Genomic DNA, 23,767 nt, shown 5'->3' with positions numbered 1-23,767 from the left:
TTGTTTTTTTTTAACGCAATTTCGAGTATTATTGGTTACTGGTAATTTACCAATAATCGCGTTACCCCTGTAAAGCCATTTTTATAATTGATGTTATTATTATTATTTTGTTGTATTTCATTTTTATTTTCCTTTATTGTGTATTTCTGTACTGATTTGTTTATTACATAACTTGGAAAAATAAATAATTGAAAAATCCCAAGACGAAAATGGGTACTATTTGAATTTGCGTCTTAGGCCCATGCGCTGTTACCTTGCTGAGCACATGAACTGGCCCTGAGCTGTGGTCTTTGTTAGAAGAAAAGGGATGACAGGAGTACGTGCTCTGTAATAACGCTGAGAAACTCAGCTGGTCACTGTAAATTCTCCCTCTTAAGACGTGACTACTCTAACTGGTTAGTTTATAATATGTCATATCACAATACCGTCCAGACAACATATGGTTACCAGAATTGGATTGCGCATGCGTGGTCCTTAATTATAGTACGACGCTAAACTGGGCCATTTGCATTCTTCCTCTTCACACGTGACCACACTCTCTGGCTTGTTTCAAAGGTACGTTTAATAACTATACCGACCAGACAACAGTCAGTGGTCAGTGAAGGGAGATGGGGGGCTGCGTGTTGTGTGATAAATATCAGTAACACGTTCAAATGGTCCATGTAAATTCTTCATCTAGCGACGTAACCACACTGAGCAGCTTGTTCATGCTGAAAATGAAGATCAAAAATATGTTTTCATCTATAGCTTTAATCCACAAAGGTTGCCCATACACGTGAACTGGTCAGCACTCTACTATAGTCACAGCTATTGTAGCCTGGAACCAGGCTCCGCTGTGAGGAAAAATCAATCACCGAAACCGCAAGTTTAAAAGCGGTCAGTGTGGTAGCTTCAAGACATTCAAAGTTCTAGATACAAAACTGTACAAGTAGACGTTGCGAGACGCTGATGGATGAACAAATGTGTTAGAATGGCACTGCCTTGTGACTTTACACGAGCTGGCATAGGAATGGCTGACCACATAACAATCAAGAACTCATTTTATACGCAGTTAGGACAAATTTAACAATTTCGGTGCAACTTCTTCGTCTTCTGCGACCGGCTTTTCACCCCAGGTTTCCCGGGATGCAAACCATTTACACAAATCACCCGGGTGGAATTCTCTTGCATAAACATAAAACTATAAAATTTGACGTAGTGGGAGAACGACCCACTACAAAGTATACCCGAATCACCTGAAAAGACTAAAAAAAAAGGGGAAAATTGAAGCGCCTGAAATTACAGACCATACTTTCTGAACACTACTGCTTTTTGAAGCTTCCCAAATGAAATGGTGCAAACCAACTGCATGATTTTCCAGCCGGAATTTCCGGATTTTCCATATCAGCGATAAATACCCCTGGTTAACACCGCCCCTACTTTTGCGACATTGCTTAACGTACTTTCTCTGATTATAATAAAAAAAAGTATCTTAAATCTCTGCCAAAGGAGGAGAGGGCGGAGGGACAAGGTTTATTTAAAGAAGGGGGCACTTCATCAAAATAAAGAAGATATTGTAGGGTAGTGGAGCCTGTGATGTGTTAGGTATGTAAAAAGTTCGCGGTAAACGCCAAAAATGCCATAGACAATGGCCAAAAACGAAAACTGCAGGCACATACATGGCTATAGGGAAAACTGCAACGAATGTAGCGGGGAAACAAACTGTTCTTCTATGTTGAAGCCACCGTAAATAAAGCTTAAGAAACAATGGGAAAAAAGGAATATACTTTTCTGTGACATCTTTAATGTTGAACAGAAAAGACGCTTATTCAAGAAAATGAGATATTTTTTTAGAATGAAAGTAGTCTGAAATGTCATAGTTAGGTGGGTGGAGACGTACGGCATTTTAGACTAGAATGAAAGGGGAGTAAGATTTTCGTACCTTTTAAATTCCTCCTTTATCTCTTCCACTTTGGATGGATGACAACAGATGGCAACAGAGGACTGAGTCGGGTCAAACAGAGGAGCAACATACGTCCGTCCTACCCTGATTAGGTCAGCAAGGGTCACCTGGGAGACTTTAGCTAGCAAGGATCTAGAAGACAACGATAAAACAGGGTTCGTACTCTTTTGAGGTCCTCAAATTCTTGACTTTTCATGAATATTTCCATGACTTTTTCAAGTTTTCCAAGACCTCATGTTTAGTAGGCCAGATTTCTGTCGCTCTCTGCGACAAGCGTCCCCTCTCTATTTTGTCTTTCGCGCTTTTTTGCCTCCTCTCCTTCCCGTCTGACGCGTCTGACAAAGGCTTGCTTGTATGAGGAGGAGAAGCGGGGATGAAAGACAGTACACGTACCTGTTATAGTCGGGGGCTACACCTCTAAACTGTGACAGCAAACTCTGAAACAAAAAAACGTTTCATATAAGTAAGCTAAGAGTGAAAGGGATGGCAAATTCGCAAACAGTATTTCTTCTTTCAGCCGTTTACGCGTGGCCTTTCATACATTGCCTCTATTTCATTTACGAGCGTAAAATTTTCGGGCGTACCCCTGTAAAAATTACGCGACAGTGGAAATCCACCTTAACACAATGAAACGCCTTATGTTGCATTACGAAGTGTAGTACACATAAGGGGTACAACGAGTTACCTAACAACGACCGATAAAACACTTCGCTGTGCCAAGAAAGAAAGGCTCAAAACACATCACGGAGGTACTTCCTGCCTATTTTGTGTGTGTGTGTAACGCCCCATGAAAAACAACCGCTTCTCTTGTTTCATTTTCGAGAATCAGATAAATAGTCAATGTAAAACTTCTAATCAGAGAAGAGTGGATTATAAAACCGCACTGTCGACCACAGGCGGCCCAAGCTCAGTATGAGAGTTTTATCATTAATACAAGTGGCTTCATATTGCGTAATCCCTAAAATGGATTTGTGTGGGAATTCAGGTAAAAGGTTCAAGAAGATAGATACTCGCTAGAATTTTCAGCAGTAATTTTACATGGTAAACCTTGTGTAAGCTTAACTTTGGCCACCTTTGCCAGTGAAAGGTCTAAAGATAGGGAAAAACCAGACTAATCTGAATCACCTCGGAGGCCGCTGACGAAACGCTCTTCTCTCGTTCGATGATCTCAAATATCACACTGCTGATGGCAGATTCCAGTTCACCAGCGTCAAACGACATTGCACCAGACAGATATCCATCCTGGTAACAACACGACAAGTAATATTATAACAACATTGGTCTGAAACAGGGTCAAGATTTTGAGAACCGGGCGGCATACCACTACTAAGAATTCCCAGGAGTCATTGACTGGAATGCCAAACCCGTAGGGGGAGGGAGGGGAGGTTGGGTATGGAGACGTATGACATTTCAGACTAATAAAAAGTACGCGTCGGAAACATCTAGAAACCTGCTTTAACCTTGCGTAGTGTTTCATTCGATCGTCGATCTCTTACTGAAAACCTGTTCTTGAGTATTCTTTTACTTATCCTGTAATACTGATTATTTTATATGTTGGTTAAAAACAGCATGGATCACGTGTCTGTATTTCTGTATCGGATGTACTCTTTTGTTGAGTAGATGGGGACATAAGTAGGGGGAAAGGCTTAAAAGTGGGTGAACTTACAAGCGGCAGTTTACAGTATTCTACGTAAACAATTCTCATGGCCATGGTTATTTGCCCTGTTATTATTGAGGTGGTGGATCCAGGGGAGGGGCCCGGGGGGGGGGGGGGGGGGCTTATTTTCAGACCGTACTGATGCCCGACGGGCCGAAAAAAAATTTTGGAGACTGGCCCTCCCCTTTATCTCAGGGTCTGGTTGACCGACCCCCCTATCTCAAGCTCTGGATCCGGCACTGTATTGACCACTCCAGAAAGTACCATAACATACCATGAGCATTGTCTTTAGTTTCTCTTGGCCCCAAGAAAAACTGAAAACAATGCTTATACAAAATTTTGGAGTGACCAACAAAGAGTATTATGGTATGTTATGGTATTTTCTGGAATAGTCAGTTGTACTCACAACAATCTCCTGAGTTTTCTTGTAAGCCTTCACCGGGTGAGTTGACTTGGTGAGAACAAGATATAGAAGTCCCCACTCTAAATTTACGCGCATTCTACAAAAGGACAAAAGGAAATTCCTCAGAAAGATTAAACAGACACCCGTTAACGAGAGCGTCCGCTTAACACAGGTTATAACACAGTCAGCCCAAGCTCAGTATGAGAGTTTATCTTTAATACGTGTGGTCTCCCACTGCGTGATCCTCAAAGTGGCCGTGAACATAAAGAAATTGTATTGGAATTCAGGTAAAAGATTCAAGGAGATAAACACTCGCTTGGATTTTCAATGAAGTGCACTCTACTTTATTTACTTGGTTTGTTCTTGCTTGCTGTGTGGTTATTTTCCCGATCCGATGCGATTTAAGCGTCGTTAAGTGATTTCTTTTACCCCCCGAGTTTTTACTTCTAGGAATTCGTTTTTCGGCGGTAAAAGAAATCGCTTATCGACGCTTAAATCGCAGCGGATCGGGAAAAAACCACACAGCAAGCAAGAACAAACAAAGTAAATAAGATAGAGTATATTGAAAATCTCAGCGAGTATTTATCTCCTTGAATCATAGTTTTACCAGAATTCCTATACAAATCCTTTATGTTCACGGCCATTTTGAGGATCAAGCAATATGAGACCAAAAGTATTAAAAATTAAACTCTCATACGGAGCTTGGGCTGCCTGTGGTTTAACCGTAAAAACGTCAGCATTGATCAGCTAGAAAATCAAAGGTAAAGAGCCTTCCAGCTAAACAAACGACTGGGAATACATACGCATAGCCATATGACAAACCGAGACCTCGAACCTGACGCCATATTGGACCCTGCAGAAAAATTAAAATTGATCACTTACGAGAAAAGAAAACATGTTTCCCTGACATACTTATTCCCTCATGTTAACTCATTTTACAGAATGAATGTAGAATACTACTTCCCTTATACTAGTACACCAAGTACGTTGAAATCATCGCGCTAAAACGCTTGTCAATTGCAGGGGCGTAGCCAGGATTTTTCAAAGGGGGGGATGGTTTATACCGCTGCTCTCCCTAGTGTATCAGCGGGCTCAGTCGTATTATCGCGGCATGAAGGCCCATATTACCTAAAGACAAGAGCCGTTGACGAAAACACTTTACCAAAAAACAAATTTTAAAAAAGTGGGCTTTTCAACAATGGCTTTTAAGGCCAAGATATTGTCATGGCGTTTTCGCCACCTGAATATTGTAGGTTGTTTGCTCAAGTGAAGGCCTACCAAGGGGGGGGTCACGGGCACCCCAGGACCCCCCTAGCTACGCCCCTGAATTGCTGTTGAAACACTGGACAAAAGCTGTGGATTTTCGCGTCACACCTTCTCAACCCGTACTTCTATCATTTACCTGGTTTCTCTCCTGTCCTTGCGCGATGTTCCGTCCACGTGTCATTGGAAAAGAGCTAACGTAAGAGGGAAGAGAAACTTACCTCAAGTGTGGTTAGACATTCTAGAAAGACCATCAAAGGCCCAAGGTCTGGGTGATCAAAGCTGTCAAAACATCGTGTAACTTGAAAGAGGAATGAAGACTCCACTGAACCAATTCCTGCTATTTTCCCATGCACAGGGTTCTTGGCCAGAAACGCACTGGATTTTCGCACGGGAGAGATGCTGTATTAACAAAAACATGTACTCTGGTATTTAAAGCGAATACAGTTAAAGTCATGACAGCAGTCGGCCAGAGGATAAAAAGAACATAAAATGGGAGGTTAATAAAATGTGATTTGGGTTGGTCGGTTCTCTCATAACAAAACAACTAATAAAAAAAAACAAATGAAATCTTGTTATCAGCTTTTCTGCCAAAGGATTAAGAATCCAACTGAAAACTTTTACCAGAATGTGATCAAAGTACTGCTAAACTAGTTTCATTTGAATGGTCACGTTTCAGGTTTTTTAGTTCGAGAGACTTCTCGGATAAATCTTGTTTACCGGATGTGCGTAAGAGGCGTAACAGCCAGTTCAAGGTTCCGAGATAGTTGGGTCTACGAAGCTGACATATTTCCGCGTGCCTATGACCTACGCGTTATCCCTACTATCTGACAGCCTGAAATAAGCTAGAGGCGGAAGAATTTGAAAATTAAAACAGTGGAGCATAGTTAATTGAGTGGAATGGTTATGAAACCCGTCAGACTCCTTTGTTATATGTTTTTGTGGACCTGAAAGTGCACAACGTTTAAAAGAATTCCTATCATTTTGATTGTATTGACCAATAAAAACGTTGCATTAATTTATTCCGTAACAATTTGCCAACAGAAAACAAAGGATTGTGCACTTTCAGGGTGCTTCCAACATAAACTGCAGCACTGTTAATTTTATCATTGATGTTTGCCGCTTTTCATAACCAGTCTCCTCTAATAACTATGAGTGGAGCCAGTGACAAAATTTATATGGCTGGATATACTGATGTGCTTAAATTCATACCTTGTTGGTATTGGGACTGAAGCATCAGCCAGTAATTTGGTTTTCCAGAGCATATTTGGATTGTCAGGTAATCTATTCACATCCGCCGCCACGTGAACTCTCAAGTTTGACGGCTGGGTCAAGAGAGAACGCAGCTTCTCGACTCTCTCAATGACCTGAAATTAAATTACAGCCCACGCTGGTATAAATTGAGAGAAAAAGTATAGACCTTTAATTTTACTGACCAATCAGCAATATGAAGTATTTCACGCAAAATGGCTTGCCAAGAAGCTCTACATTCATGTACGAGAGGCCAGGACATTAGACTACGAGTAGTCCCCATTTTCCCTCAGGGATAGTAGAGCGAGCGAAACGCGAGCGCGCGCGAAAATCACCCCACGCGAGAAAAAGCGAGACGCGGTGGGGAGACTTTCACGCGCGCTCCCGCTTCGCTCGCTCTACTATCCCTGAGGGAAAATGGGGGCTACACGTAGTGGCTGGGGAGCTTCCTCTCCTTCCATTATTTCCCCGCCCTCCCCCGTCAAAACCTTGCTCGCAAACAAAAGCCTCATTACACTAGCCTGTGCGAAGTAGTTGTTTGAAAGGTTGGGGGGAGGGAAGAAGCGCTCGAGAAAGCGAGGGCGCGTTTCTCGCCAATCATTCACATAACATCGCACCTAACGCTATGTTCACACTGAACCGGAGAGCTCTTGCGCCGCCATGAAAACTGTACTGGATAGGGCTTCTGTTTACATGATGATTTCGGCACGATTTCTGTCTAGTCAAATCTGCATTTCTACACAGGGCGGCTACCTATTTCTGATATGAGATCTCGACTAAGCGATTATCTGTTTAGACGTTTGTTAGCAGTTCCCAGGCTCCGTCGCGTAGCACCCGATCAGAAGCGAAAAGACTCCTCTGCATTGGGCAGGAACGCGTGACGAACCCCTAAGAACTTCTGCGTGGGAGGCTTGCGCTGGAGAACCCGAAGAGAAAGACTACTCGAAAGTCACGGTCACCAGAAAAGGGCAAAGAAAACAAACCTGAGTGGGATCAGCTTCCAGTTCAGTCATAACTTTGTTTAAGAAACTGTACTGGCGCACCATATTGGCTGAAAACATATTGCTTTCTAAAAAACACACAAAACAACGACGGTAAGTTACATTCGAAGAAGACATTGGTTTCAAAAGAATTTATAAGTCAATTTTCCGCCCTTTGAATGAGGCACGAAAAAAAGAGTGATTATACCGTTTGTAGACCTGTCTTTAGGGACAGTGACACGACAGTAAACGTTAATCCGGGCCATTTCTCACCTCTAGTAAAAGCAATGTCTCTAATGAGAACCTTGGTCACAGTTCTGCCATCTCGCTTCATTCTGTTCAAGATTATCGTAAAAAAAAGCACAGAGAAACATCACTTAGTGCAACATTGATCATCCTAGCGAAACACGTAAATTCAGCCAGTAGTACACAAAGAGAGAACGAAAATGGGCTGCCCGTGATAATCACCATTAGTATTAATATTATTTTGCCAAATCAGTTGACAGTAATTTTTGCGCGTTTTGATTGGCTTCCGTAACTCGGAATATCATTGGCTATATTTACTGTTTTGGGAAGGTAATCAAAATGTCGTCCCAATTAAGACAGTTTCGGTTGCACCAACAAATACCAAGGAAGTAACCCAATTTGGCTCGTCGGTGTTTACTGATACAAAGAAAATAATTTTCTAACTGAATTTGCGATAAAATCGTGAAATACATACGACAAATCCCCGAAACACTGTCAATAAAAACGTAAACAAAGCTCTTACTAAGTGACGCTTTTTATTTACAAAAACTACTTGATCAATTTCATCCAACTTATTGGTAAAAAAAAAACATCAAAAACAAAAACAAGAAACAACTATTCTTCTCAGGGTCGGTGCATAGTGCTAGATATATAACTCAATGGTTCGCGTCTCGGTATAGAGCGGTTTTCATTTGAGTGTCGAAAAGTAATTGGTTTTGCACTTTCTACACGATGCGATTGGCTTAAAAGATTCGCGCCACCTTTTCATCCAATCAGAAGTAAAACCAAAGCCAATTGTGACGCGCTCGCATGCATTTTCCCGCGCTTTGCGTCAGCCACATGTAATTACTTCGAGTTTTGATTGGTTCAATGTATTGTCTGTGTCCTATGTGATTGGCCAGAGTAATTACTTTGGTTTTGGTTTTAGGACACTCACACGAAAACCACTCTATCTATCACTATTTACCTCCCCTTCGGGAGATAATTGTACACCATCATTGCTATCATCAGAAGACAATTGAGTATCAACTTGGGTAAAAAAATTTTAAAGAGAAATCATTTTTGACCTGTAAAATCATCATTAACCTCAACGATAATAGTATTAGTCATTGCTATCATAATTGTCTTGTGAGTCATCAAAATCATCATCATCATCATCATCATTATTATCATCACCATCATTAACATCATCATCATCATCACCCCGCTTTAAAGCCTGTATCCACTATGACTAGCCTCACCTGGCAACGTCATTCATCATCTTTTTGCCCACAATTTCCAGCCGCTCTTTAGTAAACTGAGTCTTGTAAAGCAGGTCGTGAAGCCAGTTGACTCCCTTCTCATACTTCTCAACTTCAAGCTATGGGTTGCGGGCAGAGCACGTGTTAATCACATGAATTACAGGGGAAGACGGAGAGAGGGGCAATAACGCTTACTTGCGTTATCCACTAGGCCGCTGTATCGAGATATCAGAACTTACAACTTGCTAATTATAAATGATTACAGAGATAAACAATTAAGACATAGGGCCAAATCCAAAATTCATACGGCTGCAGTCTCAAAATAGGCGGAAAATTTAACCTCGCCCCCCTTCGGTTCTCCTATTCAAGGATAGGGAGCTTTAGCACCGACGACGGCGACAGGAGCGGAAACGTCACTTTAAAAATGAATTCGCGTTTTTCAAACTTTTCCGCGTTTATTCCAGTGCGCTTGAAATGTCAAAAGTGGGCGAATTTCCCTGGAGTTGATTTCTTGGGACCGCACTGAAGTTTGGAAAGAGAAAAAAAAATTCGTCGTTGCTAATTACGTCCTCCATAAAACGTGAAATTATGCATTTTCACGTCGTAGTCGTGGAGAGACGGCAGAGAAATGTACAAGAAAAGCGTGATGCACGTGCAAATTTGTTGTTTTGCTTAATAAGCCTCTTGCTGTTTTGACGTTCTCGTTGTCGTCGCCGTCGTCGTTGCTAAAGCTCCCTACTGAGTTTAATCAACAGGACGGCAGAAAGAAGAGGACGCCAAAACGCCTGTGGGTAACAAACGTGACAGGGCTGTTAGTTGCGTGTTTTGTCATGATCTTCACTTACATAAATGTTTTCTGGTCTTTTACAGCAAGATCTATTTAAAGGAGGGTGAAGTTTGGCGGAAAGTTTTTTCAAACCAAATTATTGTCACGCTTGTCACACAAGGTTTGCCGTCTTCTTTCCTCCCCCGTCCTGTTGCGTAAACTCACTATTGATTTTGGGGGGAAGGGGGCTTTGCTGTTCTATTGTATCCTGTCTAAAAATGCAATTTTGTACAAAATAGTCCAGGAAACGTTATTCGAATTAATTTTCATGGCTGAATAAGATAGCTGAAAATAAAGGAGTTATTCAGTGCGGATATGAAGTCTCACCTTAAGTGACACACAAGCCAGTTGTGAAAACTCGTCAGGCATGAACCTTCTTCCTTCCAGTCCTAAGCAAGACTCTTGACTAAGAGTGTCGGCAGCCAGCTCTGCTACGACTTGCTCAAACGGAACAAGACCTGAGGTGAAACATCACTTCATAATTAAACTGATATTTATGGTTACGGACTCTTAAGAGTAAGGTTAAGAGGCTATTTATGTAGAGAGGGGAAGATCCTAGTTCCAGAATGATCCTAGAAGGCGGAATAAATTTCCGTTGGGTTTACAGGCAGAGATTTCGGTCCATGTGGTGCCAAAGTAGAGAAGGTTAGAGAAGGAATAAAAATGGCGGGCGACAAAGAGAAAACTGCAATTTGGGCTCTTCTGCAGTACCTTTCAGCAGAATTATCCCAATAATGAGCTCTTCGCAACGCCAAACGAAATGATCGGCTTTTATTGCCGTGATTAGCCACTGAAGATCCGCCGCCATTTTTGTTTGGTTTCTCCGTAATACTAGGATGCTCCTAGCGAAGGCAGCTTACATGGAGCTAGGATCTTCCTAGCCGAAAGTTTTGAAGATCCTAGCGCTAGACACAAGTACAACCCTTTGCACGTAAACAGACTACAGAAAACATACGGCGCTGGGATGATCCACCTTCTGGGATCTTCTTGCTGCTAGGATCTTCCTGCCTCCAAGCAAACATCCCCTAACATAAGGCTCAATATAATTTAGGCGAGGTTAAACACAAGACGATGCTGGCCAGCGGTCCCTATCACGAATGGTATATGGCGCGGGCTTTGGGCATGTGCAGAGCACTGCGTGACTCCGGCCCGAGCGGATGCGAAGGAGACTAGTTAGTATAAATAGTGTCCGTGTATTGTTGCCTCAGGGCAAAAAGCTTTGCTCCACTTTGTCTCTCTCCACTTAAGTGTAAAAAAGGGGTTCCGCCAACATACTGCTTGGGGTACCCCTGTGATAAACTAGTATCCATCCAGGGGAAGAAGCAATGGTCTTGGAATGCAATTTATGCCAAGACACGTTTTCGATTAAGCCCCTGCGGAATAGGCCTAGTTTTCTGTATAGCGTGCCAGTTCTCTACTTATATTTGGCTGCGAACTGTATGATGACAAAACAAAGGTTACAGACAGCATGCAAGCGAATGAAGGAGCCAAATTGTGCTAAGAGAGAGATAATTTCGCATACCATTTTCTCTCAATACCGGAGACTCAAACAAAACTTCCAGGTAGAGGCTAAGGTAGGGCTTGAGCTCCTCTGGTATGCTTGCTGTATCCATCAAAACACTAAGCTGAAAACGAACAAAAACAAAGAGGAAGATTTACTTCTCGAAGCGCTTTTCGAAGGACTGCACTTGCTCCAAAAAGTAATACGATCAATGAAAAAGTTTAACTACAGTAGCGATTATATGAAACCAAGGGTTCTCCCTCGATGAAACAACACTTGGGCGATTGTTGGAACAACGATCTCTGGGACAGACCTCAGTTCTATCTAAAGGATCATTTCCGTAGAGACTACGAACAGTCCCGCGGATGGTCGTGCGGGCGATTAAATCAAGCGAGCGACCCGTCGGCTCTCTCGAGTCTAAATAAGCATCCAATCAACTGACTGAAAAAATAGGCTTCTCAAAGTATACTTTTCATACAATTGCCGCGATCCCTCCCATATTTTGGAGGGTGCGAGACGAGGGTTTCTTCTCGGGCTGCTGCCCTCGCTTCACGCGTAACGCGACCTCGGCGCGCGTACTAATCACTAACACTAAGAGACTTCTCCCAGTCTATTAAGTGATGTGTGGCCGTGAGTGAGTCAAATTAACCCGCAGAACAAGCGTTATTTTTATCGCGTTTTTCAGGCAAGCGAAGGCAAACGCGAAGCGAAAGAGGAACGCGAGACACGCGCGACGGGGGAGGGAGCCGAAAAAGTAACGCCTATCCACACGCCCTGTTCGTGCTCTTTCCCGTTTATGTTTTGAACGTAGCTGTCCAATTGGCTAATTGATATCTTGTGATCATGAGCTGTTTATGGATGAGACTGTGCTTGCATTGATCTCGGCTGTGGATGCTGCGTCCCAGATTGCTGCTCTTGGGTACCAGAGAATGTAAAAGCTAAGCCGCTTTAAGCGATTTTCCTTCCTTCGCTTTTAATAATCGCGATAATCCTTGGATGGTACTTACTTTGACAAACAGCGTCGACACGTGATCAAGTTGGAATGCATAAGGAATCTCGCTTACAGGGAACTTGACTGCCTCGGGTTCAGAATGACTACAGCCATCTTGTCTCCTGTTGCTGAACATCTTGATTGGATGAAAACTGATGCTGGAGATTGATGGCACGGGGAGACTGGTGACTACTTCTGGAGGAGGAGCGACCTGAAAGGTCAAGGTTGTCAATGATAGTTAAGACCAAACATGAAAAATAAATGTAAAACCTTACAAAAAACCATCACTGTTTTCTATTACTTGACATAGGCAAGTACTTAAAGGAGCTGTGCCATGAAATTTATCAAAATTCAAACAAAGGCAACTGCCACCAGACTGAGTAAAACATAAAAATATCAGCTAAAAACCTGAAAAGAAGGTATAAATAACACAGCAGATACAAAAAGAGGCCATCAAAGGCAATCTCGTCCCCAGAGCCTTTTGTCCAGCTGATGATCTCCGTCGCTGTACAAAAGGATCGCGGCCTCTGGGAACGAGATTGTGCCAAAGGAGGCAAGGATGGACAAACTTGAAGAGCAAGACAGCCGAGACACAGCTCCTTAAAGCGTGACACTTAAATGGGGAAGCGTTAGGCAGGTATGTGGTGAGGACCGATTGCAGCCTTAGTTTTCCTCGTGTGACATACCCGGTATCAGTTGCCAATGGTGAAGAACCTGAGCCCTCTTCAAATGAAAGGTCTGGGGCGAGGGTGAAAAGAGAGAGTGAAACTGGGGAGAGCTCACATGTGGCTGTGGCTCATGACTGGTTCGCTCCATTTGGGAAAGTCACGCGAGAGCCCCTCGCGAAAGGAGATTGGAGAGCTTGCTCGCAGGCTACTGTTTCGCAAGCGAGAATTCATGATTCGGCACTTCATGCAAAAAGGGAAAGGGACAGTCTGCTTTGTAGTCGATTGTGGCGAATAGATTTTGGTGCAACAATTGCGCTCATACGCAGTCGTTGGGAAAGACTTTACGTCAAGCGACGTCCACAGAAACATATTGTAGGACGACGAAGCCTGAAAAAGAATAACTAAAAAACATTTCAACAGAACTACAGTGTACCTCATTGTCGTCCGTTGCTTTCTCCAGTCGCTGTCTCTTGCTTTTCAATCCTTCTTCACCAAGCGTTGCTATTTGCTCTGCAACTCTCTTTTTCTCAGTCTCTGACATCTCCGTCATCATCTTAGAACTGGGTTCTCCAATTATCTGCAAAATACAGGGGAAACCCGCTATACGAACACCCATTTAACACGGAAACCCGTACGGACGAAGGACATTTCCTGCATCTCAAGTCGTAAACTCCTAGATATAGTCAACCGTGCTTTACGGACACTGTCTATCTAGCCCACTGTCTATGACTGAATATCTTACCAGTGAAAACCTAACAGAAACTGTAGAGAAACTCTCAAAGGTCCTGTCTAATGTTCAGTCTACCTGGCTGAGTGCAAACTAAAAACATCAGTACAAAGTCACAATATTCCATTGTCGTGTTTCAAGAACAGTACTTAAAACTAGAGGTAATTTTATTCCGAGACAATGGTAAATGATAGTGAGGTTTCTCTAGGATGAACTTGTTAAAGTTTCAGACTTCAGTTCAGAAAATAAGCAAGGTTTTCTCGTAACACTGTCTGCTTTAGTCTTTTTATCTAACAAACACGTGTTCGTGACCTTTTTTCTGAGACCCAGTTTTTTCTGACACCCGGATAATACGGATACTACGGCAAGTCTCCTCGCTGTCCGTATCACTCGGGTTCCACTGTACAAATGAGCGTTGCGTGACATCCAAAAAACGGCTGCGAGGGAGACTAGCAGATAGGAGGGACGTCACGAAAACAAGACCTTCTCTCGGCTCCTCAGCACCCGCACGTTCTTCTTATCAGCTGCTATGATCTCTGCACATTGCTATTTTGGAGCCTGGAACAGCCTAAGCTACAACCCCGAACAAAATAGTTAGAACACACTTAGTCGATTTTCCCCGCTTCCTCCCTTCACAAAGTTGAAAATCGCTCAAACTTTCCCAAACTGCGCTTTTTAACAACTCTGCACGGGGGCGAGGGGCTGCACTGAGCATGCCCAAAAAATAGGAAGTATTCCAAGTTTTTTTGACCGGGGTTGTAGGTAACAAATAGGTGCATTTTTGTAATTCTCTGCATGTACTTACCACAACACTAGAAGATGATTTACTAAAGTAATTCTTCAAAACTGCTACCCAATAGTCCACTGTCTCTTTTTGAAGCTTTTCCAAGTCCTGAATTATCCCAAGTCTCGAATGAAGATCTTCTGCTTTAGTGGAATACAGAAAGTCACCGACTATAGCATCCGCAAAGGTGTCATGAGCGTGATTCTCAAAATTGTTCTTTGTGTCCAGAATTTTGCGATGAATGACCACATCCATGCGGCTCATGTCAATCACTTCTTTTCCCTCTGCAAGATTTCCCAAAACTTCCTTGATCTTTTCTTTAGTGGCATTAAGCTTTTCAAATGGCACATTTTTAGCCTTTATAACCAAACAGCTTTCCAAATACTCCAAAATATCACAGGAGATGTCGCTGCAAAAAGGATCTGGAATTTCTACAAGATCACGCTGTAGTGGAGCTATTGGGGTATCAGTGAGATAGTCTAGTATGACAGACAGAGCAGTCATACCATAACGATCACTACAGATTGGCCCTCGGAATCCTAAGAGAACAGAACCTGATTCTTCATCTTCCGTTGGGAACCTGACAACCTTTTCTACAGCATCACTAAGAGGTGGGACAGGAGTTTGCCATGGTCTCTTGTAAGGAGGCAATGTTTTCTAAAAGGAGGGACAACAAAATACTTATTATTTAATTTTATATTTCAAAGACAAAACATTCTTGTCCTCTTGGGCACACTAACTACATTCACAAAATTCCTGCATGGTGTTTGATGCAACAAGAATAACGAAACCTTCCAACAAAATACATATACATGTAATTATGTTGGGCTTTCTGTGAAGAAAAACACAGGACACCAAGTTTCATCAGCTTTTGCTGAGGAGGTACACATGTACATGTATCTCAACATGTAATTCCACCTGAAATTAACCAGGTTCGAAATGAGTGAAAAACTGGGTAATTTGCAACCAAAAATCTTCTTGTTTTTGTTTGGAGGGACAGCATGATGTATGACGAATGCTGTGTTCCTTTACTGCAATAACAGTTTCAGAATGCAACTAATCTTTTGCACCAGTCATGCCTTCTTCAGTCAGAATGACTTTGAAAACATCTACAATAGGTGGCTTGCTAGTGTTGTACCATTTCTTCGCTCGTTTAGAATATTGCCAACAATATTTGTTTTAGCCTCTATCAGAGGTGACCAATAACAATAAATCAAATCAAATGGGCAACTGCTATGAACATGATTTATTACTACAACCTTGAACAAAAAGTGTTAATATTTTTGCATGTTCTCATCAACAATAAGTACCACAATGACCCCTCCCCCACTCCACCCTGTTCAATGTTATTTAGTCAGGGGAATTGTTTTATTTTGCGAGAATTGCATGTTTTACATGTATTTACAGGAATTTTTATTTTGGGAGAATTACATATATTTGTTATCTTAGTACATTAAAGGACTTCATTTTGGAGCTTGACAAGGCAACATCTACCGGTAACTTTCAGTTTATTAACATTTTTTCCAAGATTGTAGGCTTGAGGCTGGTGGCTGGTTTGCATATAGGACATGTCAGTGGGGGTTACTGGTATACTCTGGAACAGGGTTTGGTTTCGCAGTTTCAGCCCATGGGCAATGGGGTACCCATCCTCAACTGGCAACTTCTTATTAATATTTAACATCAATAATTTTAATTATCTTATTATTTTTAATTTCAGTGAATAAAAAAGAAGTAGATCTTGCCTTGGTAAGAATCTTATCCTCAAAAGACTTGACAGTCTGAAATACTTTGACTGGATCAATCTGCCCAGTAATGATTGCGCACAAGTTTTCTGGTCGATAGAATTGCTGATGATAGCTGCAAACCTGTTGAATCAAACAACAAAATAAAATCCACACAAACCCCTATTTTTTTACATGTACTAACACTCATGCATTGGGAAAAACTTAACCCCCACAAATCCCACACCAGATTTTCAAACTGTAAAAATGCTCAGAAAGACTCGAGAATGGAAGCAATATAGTGCAATGCAGTTGCTGTAAATCATCACTTTTTTTTGAATACCCAAAAGAATTCTTGGTCAAACTATACTGTCCAAAAAATATTAGCTAAGGTTCTTACGAGAAAAAGGCCAAAGTCATGAATTTCAAACTCAAAACAATCCTTTGCATGTCCCTATGACCAAGACCCCCGGTCCCCACCCCCCACCCCAAACACACACACTCAATACTACACATAGCTACATACATACAATGTACATGCATACATGAACTTTATTTATTCTCAAATTTCAGAGTAGCCTAAAAGGCTAAATTATATCTTCTTCATTGTTACATAATAATGAAAACAGGTGCCAAAAGGAAGAATGCTCCAAGTAAGTTAACTTCTGATAAAAAGATAAGATAGACCTTTATTGGGTTAACACTGATTACTGTTAATAACAGTTAGTTTTTATTGTGCCCCAAAAAAACTGTCAAATTTTCTTATTAACCTGCCTTCCATTGATTCTAACATTCGACTGAATACCAAAGCTACTTTCTGTTTCCAGAAAGTTTCACCTTCAAAACTGACAATAAACTATTAAGAAATGCATACCTTAGCATGACTACAGGTTGAGCGCAAGTTTTCCATAATTCCCCCAGTCTCTGACTATGAGAAAATAAAATTCCTTGTAACCTTTCTGCTGGCATACGTATACAGGTAGTTACTAACACTTTTAAGGAGAAATTAGTGGCTGATTACTATCAATAATAATTATTATTTAATGATGTTACACGAGACGATTGGCAATGAAGATTTTTTGCACAACACAGCATGGCAACATTGATGCAACATTGTTTCGAATAGTTACAACACTGTTCCAACATTGCAACGCTGCAACCTTGCGAATTGTCCTGTGTAACATCACCTTTAAAGGTCAAGAAAATTGTTAAGATTTACCATGGTGTTAGGTTTAAATTACAAACTGCTGTTCATGAAATAAGCCAAGGTTCCTAAACAGAATGACAGAAATCAAGCCTACTACTGTAAGTAAGATGCTTACAGGGAGAAATTCTCATAATGGCAAGTTATATTAAAAACTGAAACTAACCCTCTTGTAAAAACAAATAAAATTGTAAAAATTTCAGTGTTAACTTCCATCTAAATCTAAGGGAAGAAGCTTTAACTTGAGGCAACATAGGGTATAACAGGTGGAAACTGTTGCTACCAAAATAATATTTATTTTTTCTTGAAAAGTTTCACATCACATTGTCCCAAGATATTGTGGGTTACTGCATAGGTGTTACAGGTCAAACTTAACTTCAGATTTAAATTCTTAGCCTAGGTTGATTCTCAATTCCCTTTGTCTCCCAGCCTCATAATAATATTATTATTATATTATTATTGAAGAATGGTGGCTTGGAGTCAAAGGAAATTAGGAGTCAAGCTACAATCCCGGACAAAAGTACTTGAGAACATTTTTTTGTTGATGCGCACTACCTTACGCAACAAAACTGTTTCCAAATCAATGGCTTTGCGTAAAGAAAACCTCTTCCCGCAGTTCAAAGTTGCTTCCTACAAATGCCCAGGGATCAGGCTTTCTTTCAAAGACACAACAACACTGATTCCAGGGGGAGGGGGAGGGAAGAATCGCTACAGCTACGATTTCTAGAAAAATGCTCTCCAAGTATGTAATTTTATCAAGTTTTGTCCAAGATTGTAGGTTAACCCATTCGCTCCTAGAGATTTTGCCGAAAAACGCGTTTTGAAGCTAGTCGAGTGGTTTTCTGGTCACTGTCGTGCTATAAAGAGCTAAAACTTACTTTACAAACTGGTTTACAGGTCGAACACTTCGCGGCCTTGTGATCCAGATGCAAAATATCAGCTTGCGAAGTTCGGGCATGCGCAGAAAGCAAAATATCGAGATAGTTTTTGGGTTTAAAAGTGACACAGCAGTCTTGACTTTTACTTTTCGCTTTCTCTCCTCCCTTCTTTTTTCGCTTTTCTTGCCTCATTTTTTTTTTCTCTTGCTGGGCATTTAGTAGGCTTCATTTTGGTGGGAAGAGTTTTTAGGAAAGCTTTTAGGATCTTAGGATTAGGTGAAAGGAAAGGTAGGTGGGTAATGGACAAGATTTTCGTGGAGATTTTCAGGTCAATGTCACGTGGTTTTTTGCTTGTTTCTCCGGTGTCCTTGACTGAATTGTGCTCATTCTGGTATGGTTTGAAAGATCTCTTCACTCTGCACAAGTTAGCGAAGAAAGTTGTCCTTGACCGTTAAAACTGATGACGTCACAATGGGTAGAAAGGACCTGGATGCGCACGGGCGGTTGCGGGTGGTTCAGGGGCGAATGGGTTAAACAATTTTATTATATAGATACTGATGAAATACCAGGAGTTTTTCTTTTGCTAAAAAATCATTTATTCATCGTGTGCAGTGAAGATACTATTTTTATCTTTCACGTGCGAGGATATTGGTGTTACCATGGTTACTAACATGATTAGCCAATTGTTATCTTTATTTCTCCTTTATAACTTAATATCTGAGTTTCATAACATTTTTATGACAGGCATTTTGCAATAGGTGACCACTTTAATTGCACTATTTTGCTATTTCAAAAATGAATAAAAACAAAAGTTGTGTTTCATGAAGGAATTTCATCAGTATCTGTAAAATAAACAGAACATTACATGGCTGCTTGGGGATTAGCCTGAATTTCATCCGATTACTTCAAGTCGTTATTACTCCCTCAGTAACGTCTGAATCGACCAGCCGTTAATGCCGTCCAGTGACGTCACTACTCCTTGACCTTTGCTTTAATTCATGCAAAAGTAAAACACGATTTTCAAGTGGCAAACCGAGAAATATCGTTTGGAAATGTCTGCATGATACGGAATTGCTTTATTTTTTTCGATCGTAATTCATGTTTAACGTTTAAACTATCAACTGCATGCAATACAACTCTGAACCAGTTGTACTGAATTCTATAATCAAACTTGGTCGCAATCACGCAATGAAACAAACACACACACGGAACACTTAGTTCAAAAACACAATGATTTGCTTTAATTGAAAAGAAGCTATTTGGTCCTTAACGAAGAAAAAAAAACAAGGAAACAAGAAAGAAAAGCTAACAGAATCATTACACTTGACGGTGAAAATGGCAAGAAGGTCGAATTATAACATTGATCTCAGAAAACTTCGCATAAACAAAATCACCAGCCGCCGAAACCACAAAGCGGCTCTAAATGAAAAACCTACCGACTCTCCGCAATGATTCTTCATTCACAGTTCAATTTAGCATTTCAGTTTCGAAGACAAGGGCAATTTTGCTGTTTAAGATAAAGATTAAGCTTATCGAAATGTTTGAACTACACGAAAGAATGATGATGAATCGGATGAATTTCAGGCTAGCTTGGGGATACGAATTTTATCTTCTCCTGCTGAAACTATCTCTCACTCGTTTGCTTCGCTCACTCGTGAGAGATACTTTCAGCACTCGAAGATAAAATTTGTATCCCCGCGCAGCAGTGTAATATCCTCTATTTAACCTGAATTTAATTTTGACTTGTAACATAGGTCCATTAGGCTTTTAACACATAAACTGTACCTTATAGCCACAATGTCCAGGATACATTTCCCGAGTAAAGTTCAAGAAAGTCAAAGATCTTTCCATGTTCTCTCTTCCTTGCATCTCACAATAAACAACACCAGCATCTTCACCCTCTCCATTTACGTGGTGAACTTCTGTTATGTATGCAGATTCCTAGAAAGTGAAAGACACTGCCTGTCACCAAGGCAGAAGTTTGGAAGAGCTGGGGGACTGGTGGACTAATGTCCTTGTGAACACTACAGATTAATGCAATATAATGCCTGTGTTGTAAGTCACAACAGAAAGAAAAACCTTATCGCCGTATTTCGGTGAATAATAGCCAGGGGCAATTATTTCTTTTTTCACACAAAAAGGGGACGATTGTTATTCGAGGGAAGGCGATTATTCAAGGGAGGCAATTATTTCAAATAAATTAATGCTCACTGGAAGTCATGCCCTAAATATTTTGCTTTATTTTCCCATTAATTAAAAAAAATAATCACAACAAATAAACTGAACATGGGCTTTTTAAGTGTTCCAAATTTAGTTCATAGCGAATTGTCACTGATCAGTGTTGCTGGATCACATTGCACTTCAACTTGACAGAGAGGATAAAAAGAAGAAGAAGATGTCAAAAGGAGTGGGGCGGGGGGAGCGATTATTGACGATTAATCAAGGGATGGCTATTATTATTATATTACTTGGGAAATATGGTATATCCATTCAGTGACATTATTTTCCTATCTGCATAAAGATTAAAAACCAAATTGAAAATTAAACTATGGTACATGTAGGTACAGTGTACGTACAGGAGAAACTGCCCACCTACCTCTCCCCTAAGCTAACATTAGCCCATAATTCTCACTTAAGACAAAATGTTGGCTAAGGGAAGGTGTACATGTACGTATATGGGCAGTTTCCCAAAAACATAAATTGATTCAAAGGGTAGAGTAAAAACACATTTTCATTACACTGTAGATTACTGACTGTAAGAGTTGGGTATAAAACATGATCCAGATAGATAGGAAGCAGGTTTAAGAATCCCTCACTGCCTGCAGTTTCCATTGTGTAAGCTGTGTGGTCAGTTGCCGTCCAGGCATTGGTACCCTGTGCCAGGCACCTGTTGGCTAGTAAATCCAAAAGACCCTGCAGTGTCAACAGAAAATGTAATGTACATGTAGTAGAAAAAATATTCAGAAATATAAAATATAAAAGAAACATAAGAGCAAAAGAAGGTAGGGAAGAGATCAGAAAAAAGACAGCAACACATTTATTGTGCTAAGCTGTGGGGATTTTATTAGTTGGAGAGAGAAAACCCGTTACATTAAAACCAATAAAAATAACGGCCTTTAAATTAATGGCTTGCGGACAACATAGGAAAAATGTAACACACAATTTAAGCAAGGTAAACCATTTTTATATAGAAATCCCTTCATACCTGAAGGTTACAGCTGAAACAGTAGTTTTTTCCCCAAACAAATCCATACGATTTTAACTCATTCGCCCCTGAACCGCCCGTAACCGCCCGTGCGGATCCAGGTCCTTTCTACCCATTGTGACGTCATCAGTTTTAACGGTCAAGGACAACTTTCTTCGCTAACTTGTGCAGAGTGAAGAGATCTTTCAAACCATACCAGGAATGAGCACAATTCAGTCAAGGACACCGGAGAAACAAGCAGAAAACCACGTGACATTGACCGGAAAATCTCCATGAAAATCTTGTTCCATTACCCACCTACCTTTCCTTTCACCTGATCCTAAGATCCTAAAATCTTTCCTAAAAACTCTTCCCACCAAAATGAAGCCTACTAAATGCCCAGCAAGAGAAAAAAAAATGAGGCAAGAAAAGCGAAAAAAGAAGGGAGGAGAGAAAGCGAAAAGTAAAAGTCAAGACTGCTGTGTCACTTTTAAACCCAAAAACTATCTCGAAATTTTGCTTTCTGCGCATGCCCGAACATCGCAAGCTGATATTTTGCATCTGGATCAGAAGGTCGTGAAGTGTTCGACCTGTAAACCAGTTTGTGGTAAGTTTTAGCTCTTTATAGCACGACAGTGACCAGAAAACCACTCGACTAGCTTCAAAACGCGTTTTTCCGCAAAATCTCCAGGAGCGAATGGGTTAATCTTACAGAACACTGCCGATGTTCATTGACCATATTTCAAGCTTGGGCTATGTATGGTTGAATAAGATATAATCATCAGATGCAAGATACATGTACACGTACATATCAGTTTAATGTTTACTTCTTGCAATATATGCATGTACCTTGTAAGGGTAGTTTTCACTTCCCATGAAGACCAGGTGTTCCAAGGTGTGTGGTAACCCATCATCATCATGAGCCTCAGTGGCTGATGAAATTAAAAAGAAAGAGAAGAAATTTTTACATTATGATCTTGTACCCACACAACTGTAATGTCGGCTAAATGAGTAGGCAAAGTTAAAGTCAAGACAATGCAAAGCAGCAATCTTCTGTTTCAATAACATTGTCTGGGGTGGTGGTGTAGCTTTATCACAGACAGCAGGTTTTGGAATTTTATTTTAAAGCTAAGCTGTTAGGGTCGGGTGACTTTGCTCATGTTGCTTCATGCTGCACATGATTTTTATTTTTTTAATCTTTGTCTAACCTGCTTGTTAGTATCAATTTTCCAGTGGTTAGCAGTGTAGCAGTAGGGAGCTTGAGCAATAACTACAACAACAGCAATAAGAACACCATAAAAGCAATAGGTTTACACGTAGATTAGCAAAAAAACTTTGCACAAGCATTTTGCTTTTTTATACATTTCTTCGCAATTGTTGTACAACATTGCCACTATGAAACTGCCTAATATGCCACTTGCAAATATCCCATAATGCACCTTACTTGCCCTCCAAATTTTGCACAAGCCCTATTTTTCCCTTGGGAAGGCTGTAATACCCAAGAGAAATGAAAACCAAAGCTCAATTTTGGGGGGCAAATAAGGTGCATTATGGGAGATGTGTAAGTGGCGTATTTCACATTCTCTGAAGGAGGTGAACACAACACATTTATTTTCTTATTCTTATTTTAAATTTGGATACATTCCTTTAGAAATCAACTCCAGAAAAAAATTCACCAATATTTGACAAGTTGAACGACATGGAAGAAGAGTGATGAATTTCAAAACAGCGAGAATTCATTGTTAAGAGACCTTTTTTGCTACCATCATCCTCATCGTTACTTAAGCTCCCTAGTGCCTGAGTAGATGACTCCCACATGGTTGCTGGTTGTCATAGTTACCAACTGCACTCGGTTAATACAGGCCCGACCCCCGCCTAGAGGGCATATCTACTGTCGAAGAGTTTAACTTTGCAAACAGTTGCACCAGAACATAACAGTACTCACAATAACTTTAAAAAAGAACCGCCACAGTTATTCTCCGACCGCAAATAAAACAGCAGTCCATGCATGTACCAGGTGTTTTAAGAATGTCTCACATGAAAGCTTACAGAATGGCCATTGATCTGATACGTACGTGCCGCGATTTATTAAGAGATCACTTACCAAGGCAAAGAAACCCATTTACGAGTGGACCAGGCACTTCGGCAAAGCAAAAATTAATGCCTGTTCTCTTAGATCGGTATTTCTTGACGGGGATGGAGTCTAAAACCACGAAGGAAGACAATAATTCAAAATGTTCCGCCATCTTTAGAGATGACAAGGAATGCAGAGAGAGGGGCTGGGTCGGGGCTGGGTCCAA

General features: G+C 40.9%; 1 protein-coding gene across 1 annotated transcript; it reads right to left on the bottom strand.

Moving 5' to 3' along the window:
* Nucleotides 1-23,723, bottom strand: LOC140937252 (uncharacterized protein C05D11.1-like). Its single transcript, XM_073386795.1, has 22 exons — nucleotides 23,572-23,723; nucleotides 22,317-22,399; nucleotides 21,038-21,196; nucleotides 20,069-20,224; nucleotides 17,076-17,129; nucleotides 16,223-16,345; nucleotides 14,502-15,137; nucleotides 13,403-13,546; nucleotides 12,318-12,512; nucleotides 11,332-11,434; nucleotides 10,137-10,267; nucleotides 8,984-9,102; nucleotides 7,770-7,831; nucleotides 7,500-7,585; nucleotides 6,478-6,632; nucleotides 5,487-5,667; nucleotides 4,806-4,855; nucleotides 4,006-4,099; nucleotides 3,068-3,184; nucleotides 2,336-2,379; nucleotides 1,922-2,074; nucleotides 1-710 (listed from the first exon to the last, which is right to left on the bottom strand). Exons 1-22 carry the CDS (start codon nucleotides 23,711-23,713, stop codon nucleotides 650-652), a joined length of 3,048 nt encoding a protein of 1,015 aa, XP_073242896.1. The 5' UTR covers nucleotides 23,714-23,723; the 3' UTR covers nucleotides 1-649.
* Between the last annotated feature and the right edge of the window lie 44 nt (nucleotides 23,724-23,767).

This window comes from Porites lutea, chromosome 5 (assembly GCF_958299795.1).
Source record: "Porites lutea chromosome 5, jaPorLute2.1, whole genome shotgun sequence".
Taxonomy (NCBI): domain Eukaryota; kingdom Metazoa; phylum Cnidaria; class Anthozoa; order Scleractinia; family Poritidae; genus Porites; species Porites lutea.
This window is presented reverse-complemented; position numbering and strand designations above follow the sequence as displayed.

Bases quoted from the DNA above. Each gene is read 5' to 3' on its own strand.
- LOC140937252 (XM_073386795.1), bottom strand. From the start codon at position 23,713: ATGGCGGAACATTTTGAATTATTGTCTTCCTTCGTGGTTTTAGACTCC. The intron at 15,138-16,222 runs GCAAGATCTACT...CCCTCCTTTTAG, and splicing joins AGGATAAGATTCTTACCAAG to AAAACATTGCCTCCTTACAA. The intron at 10,268-11,331 runs GTATGCGAAATT...GTTTCACCTCAG, and splicing joins TCCGGTATTGAGAGAAAATG to GTCTTGTTCCGTTTGAGCAA.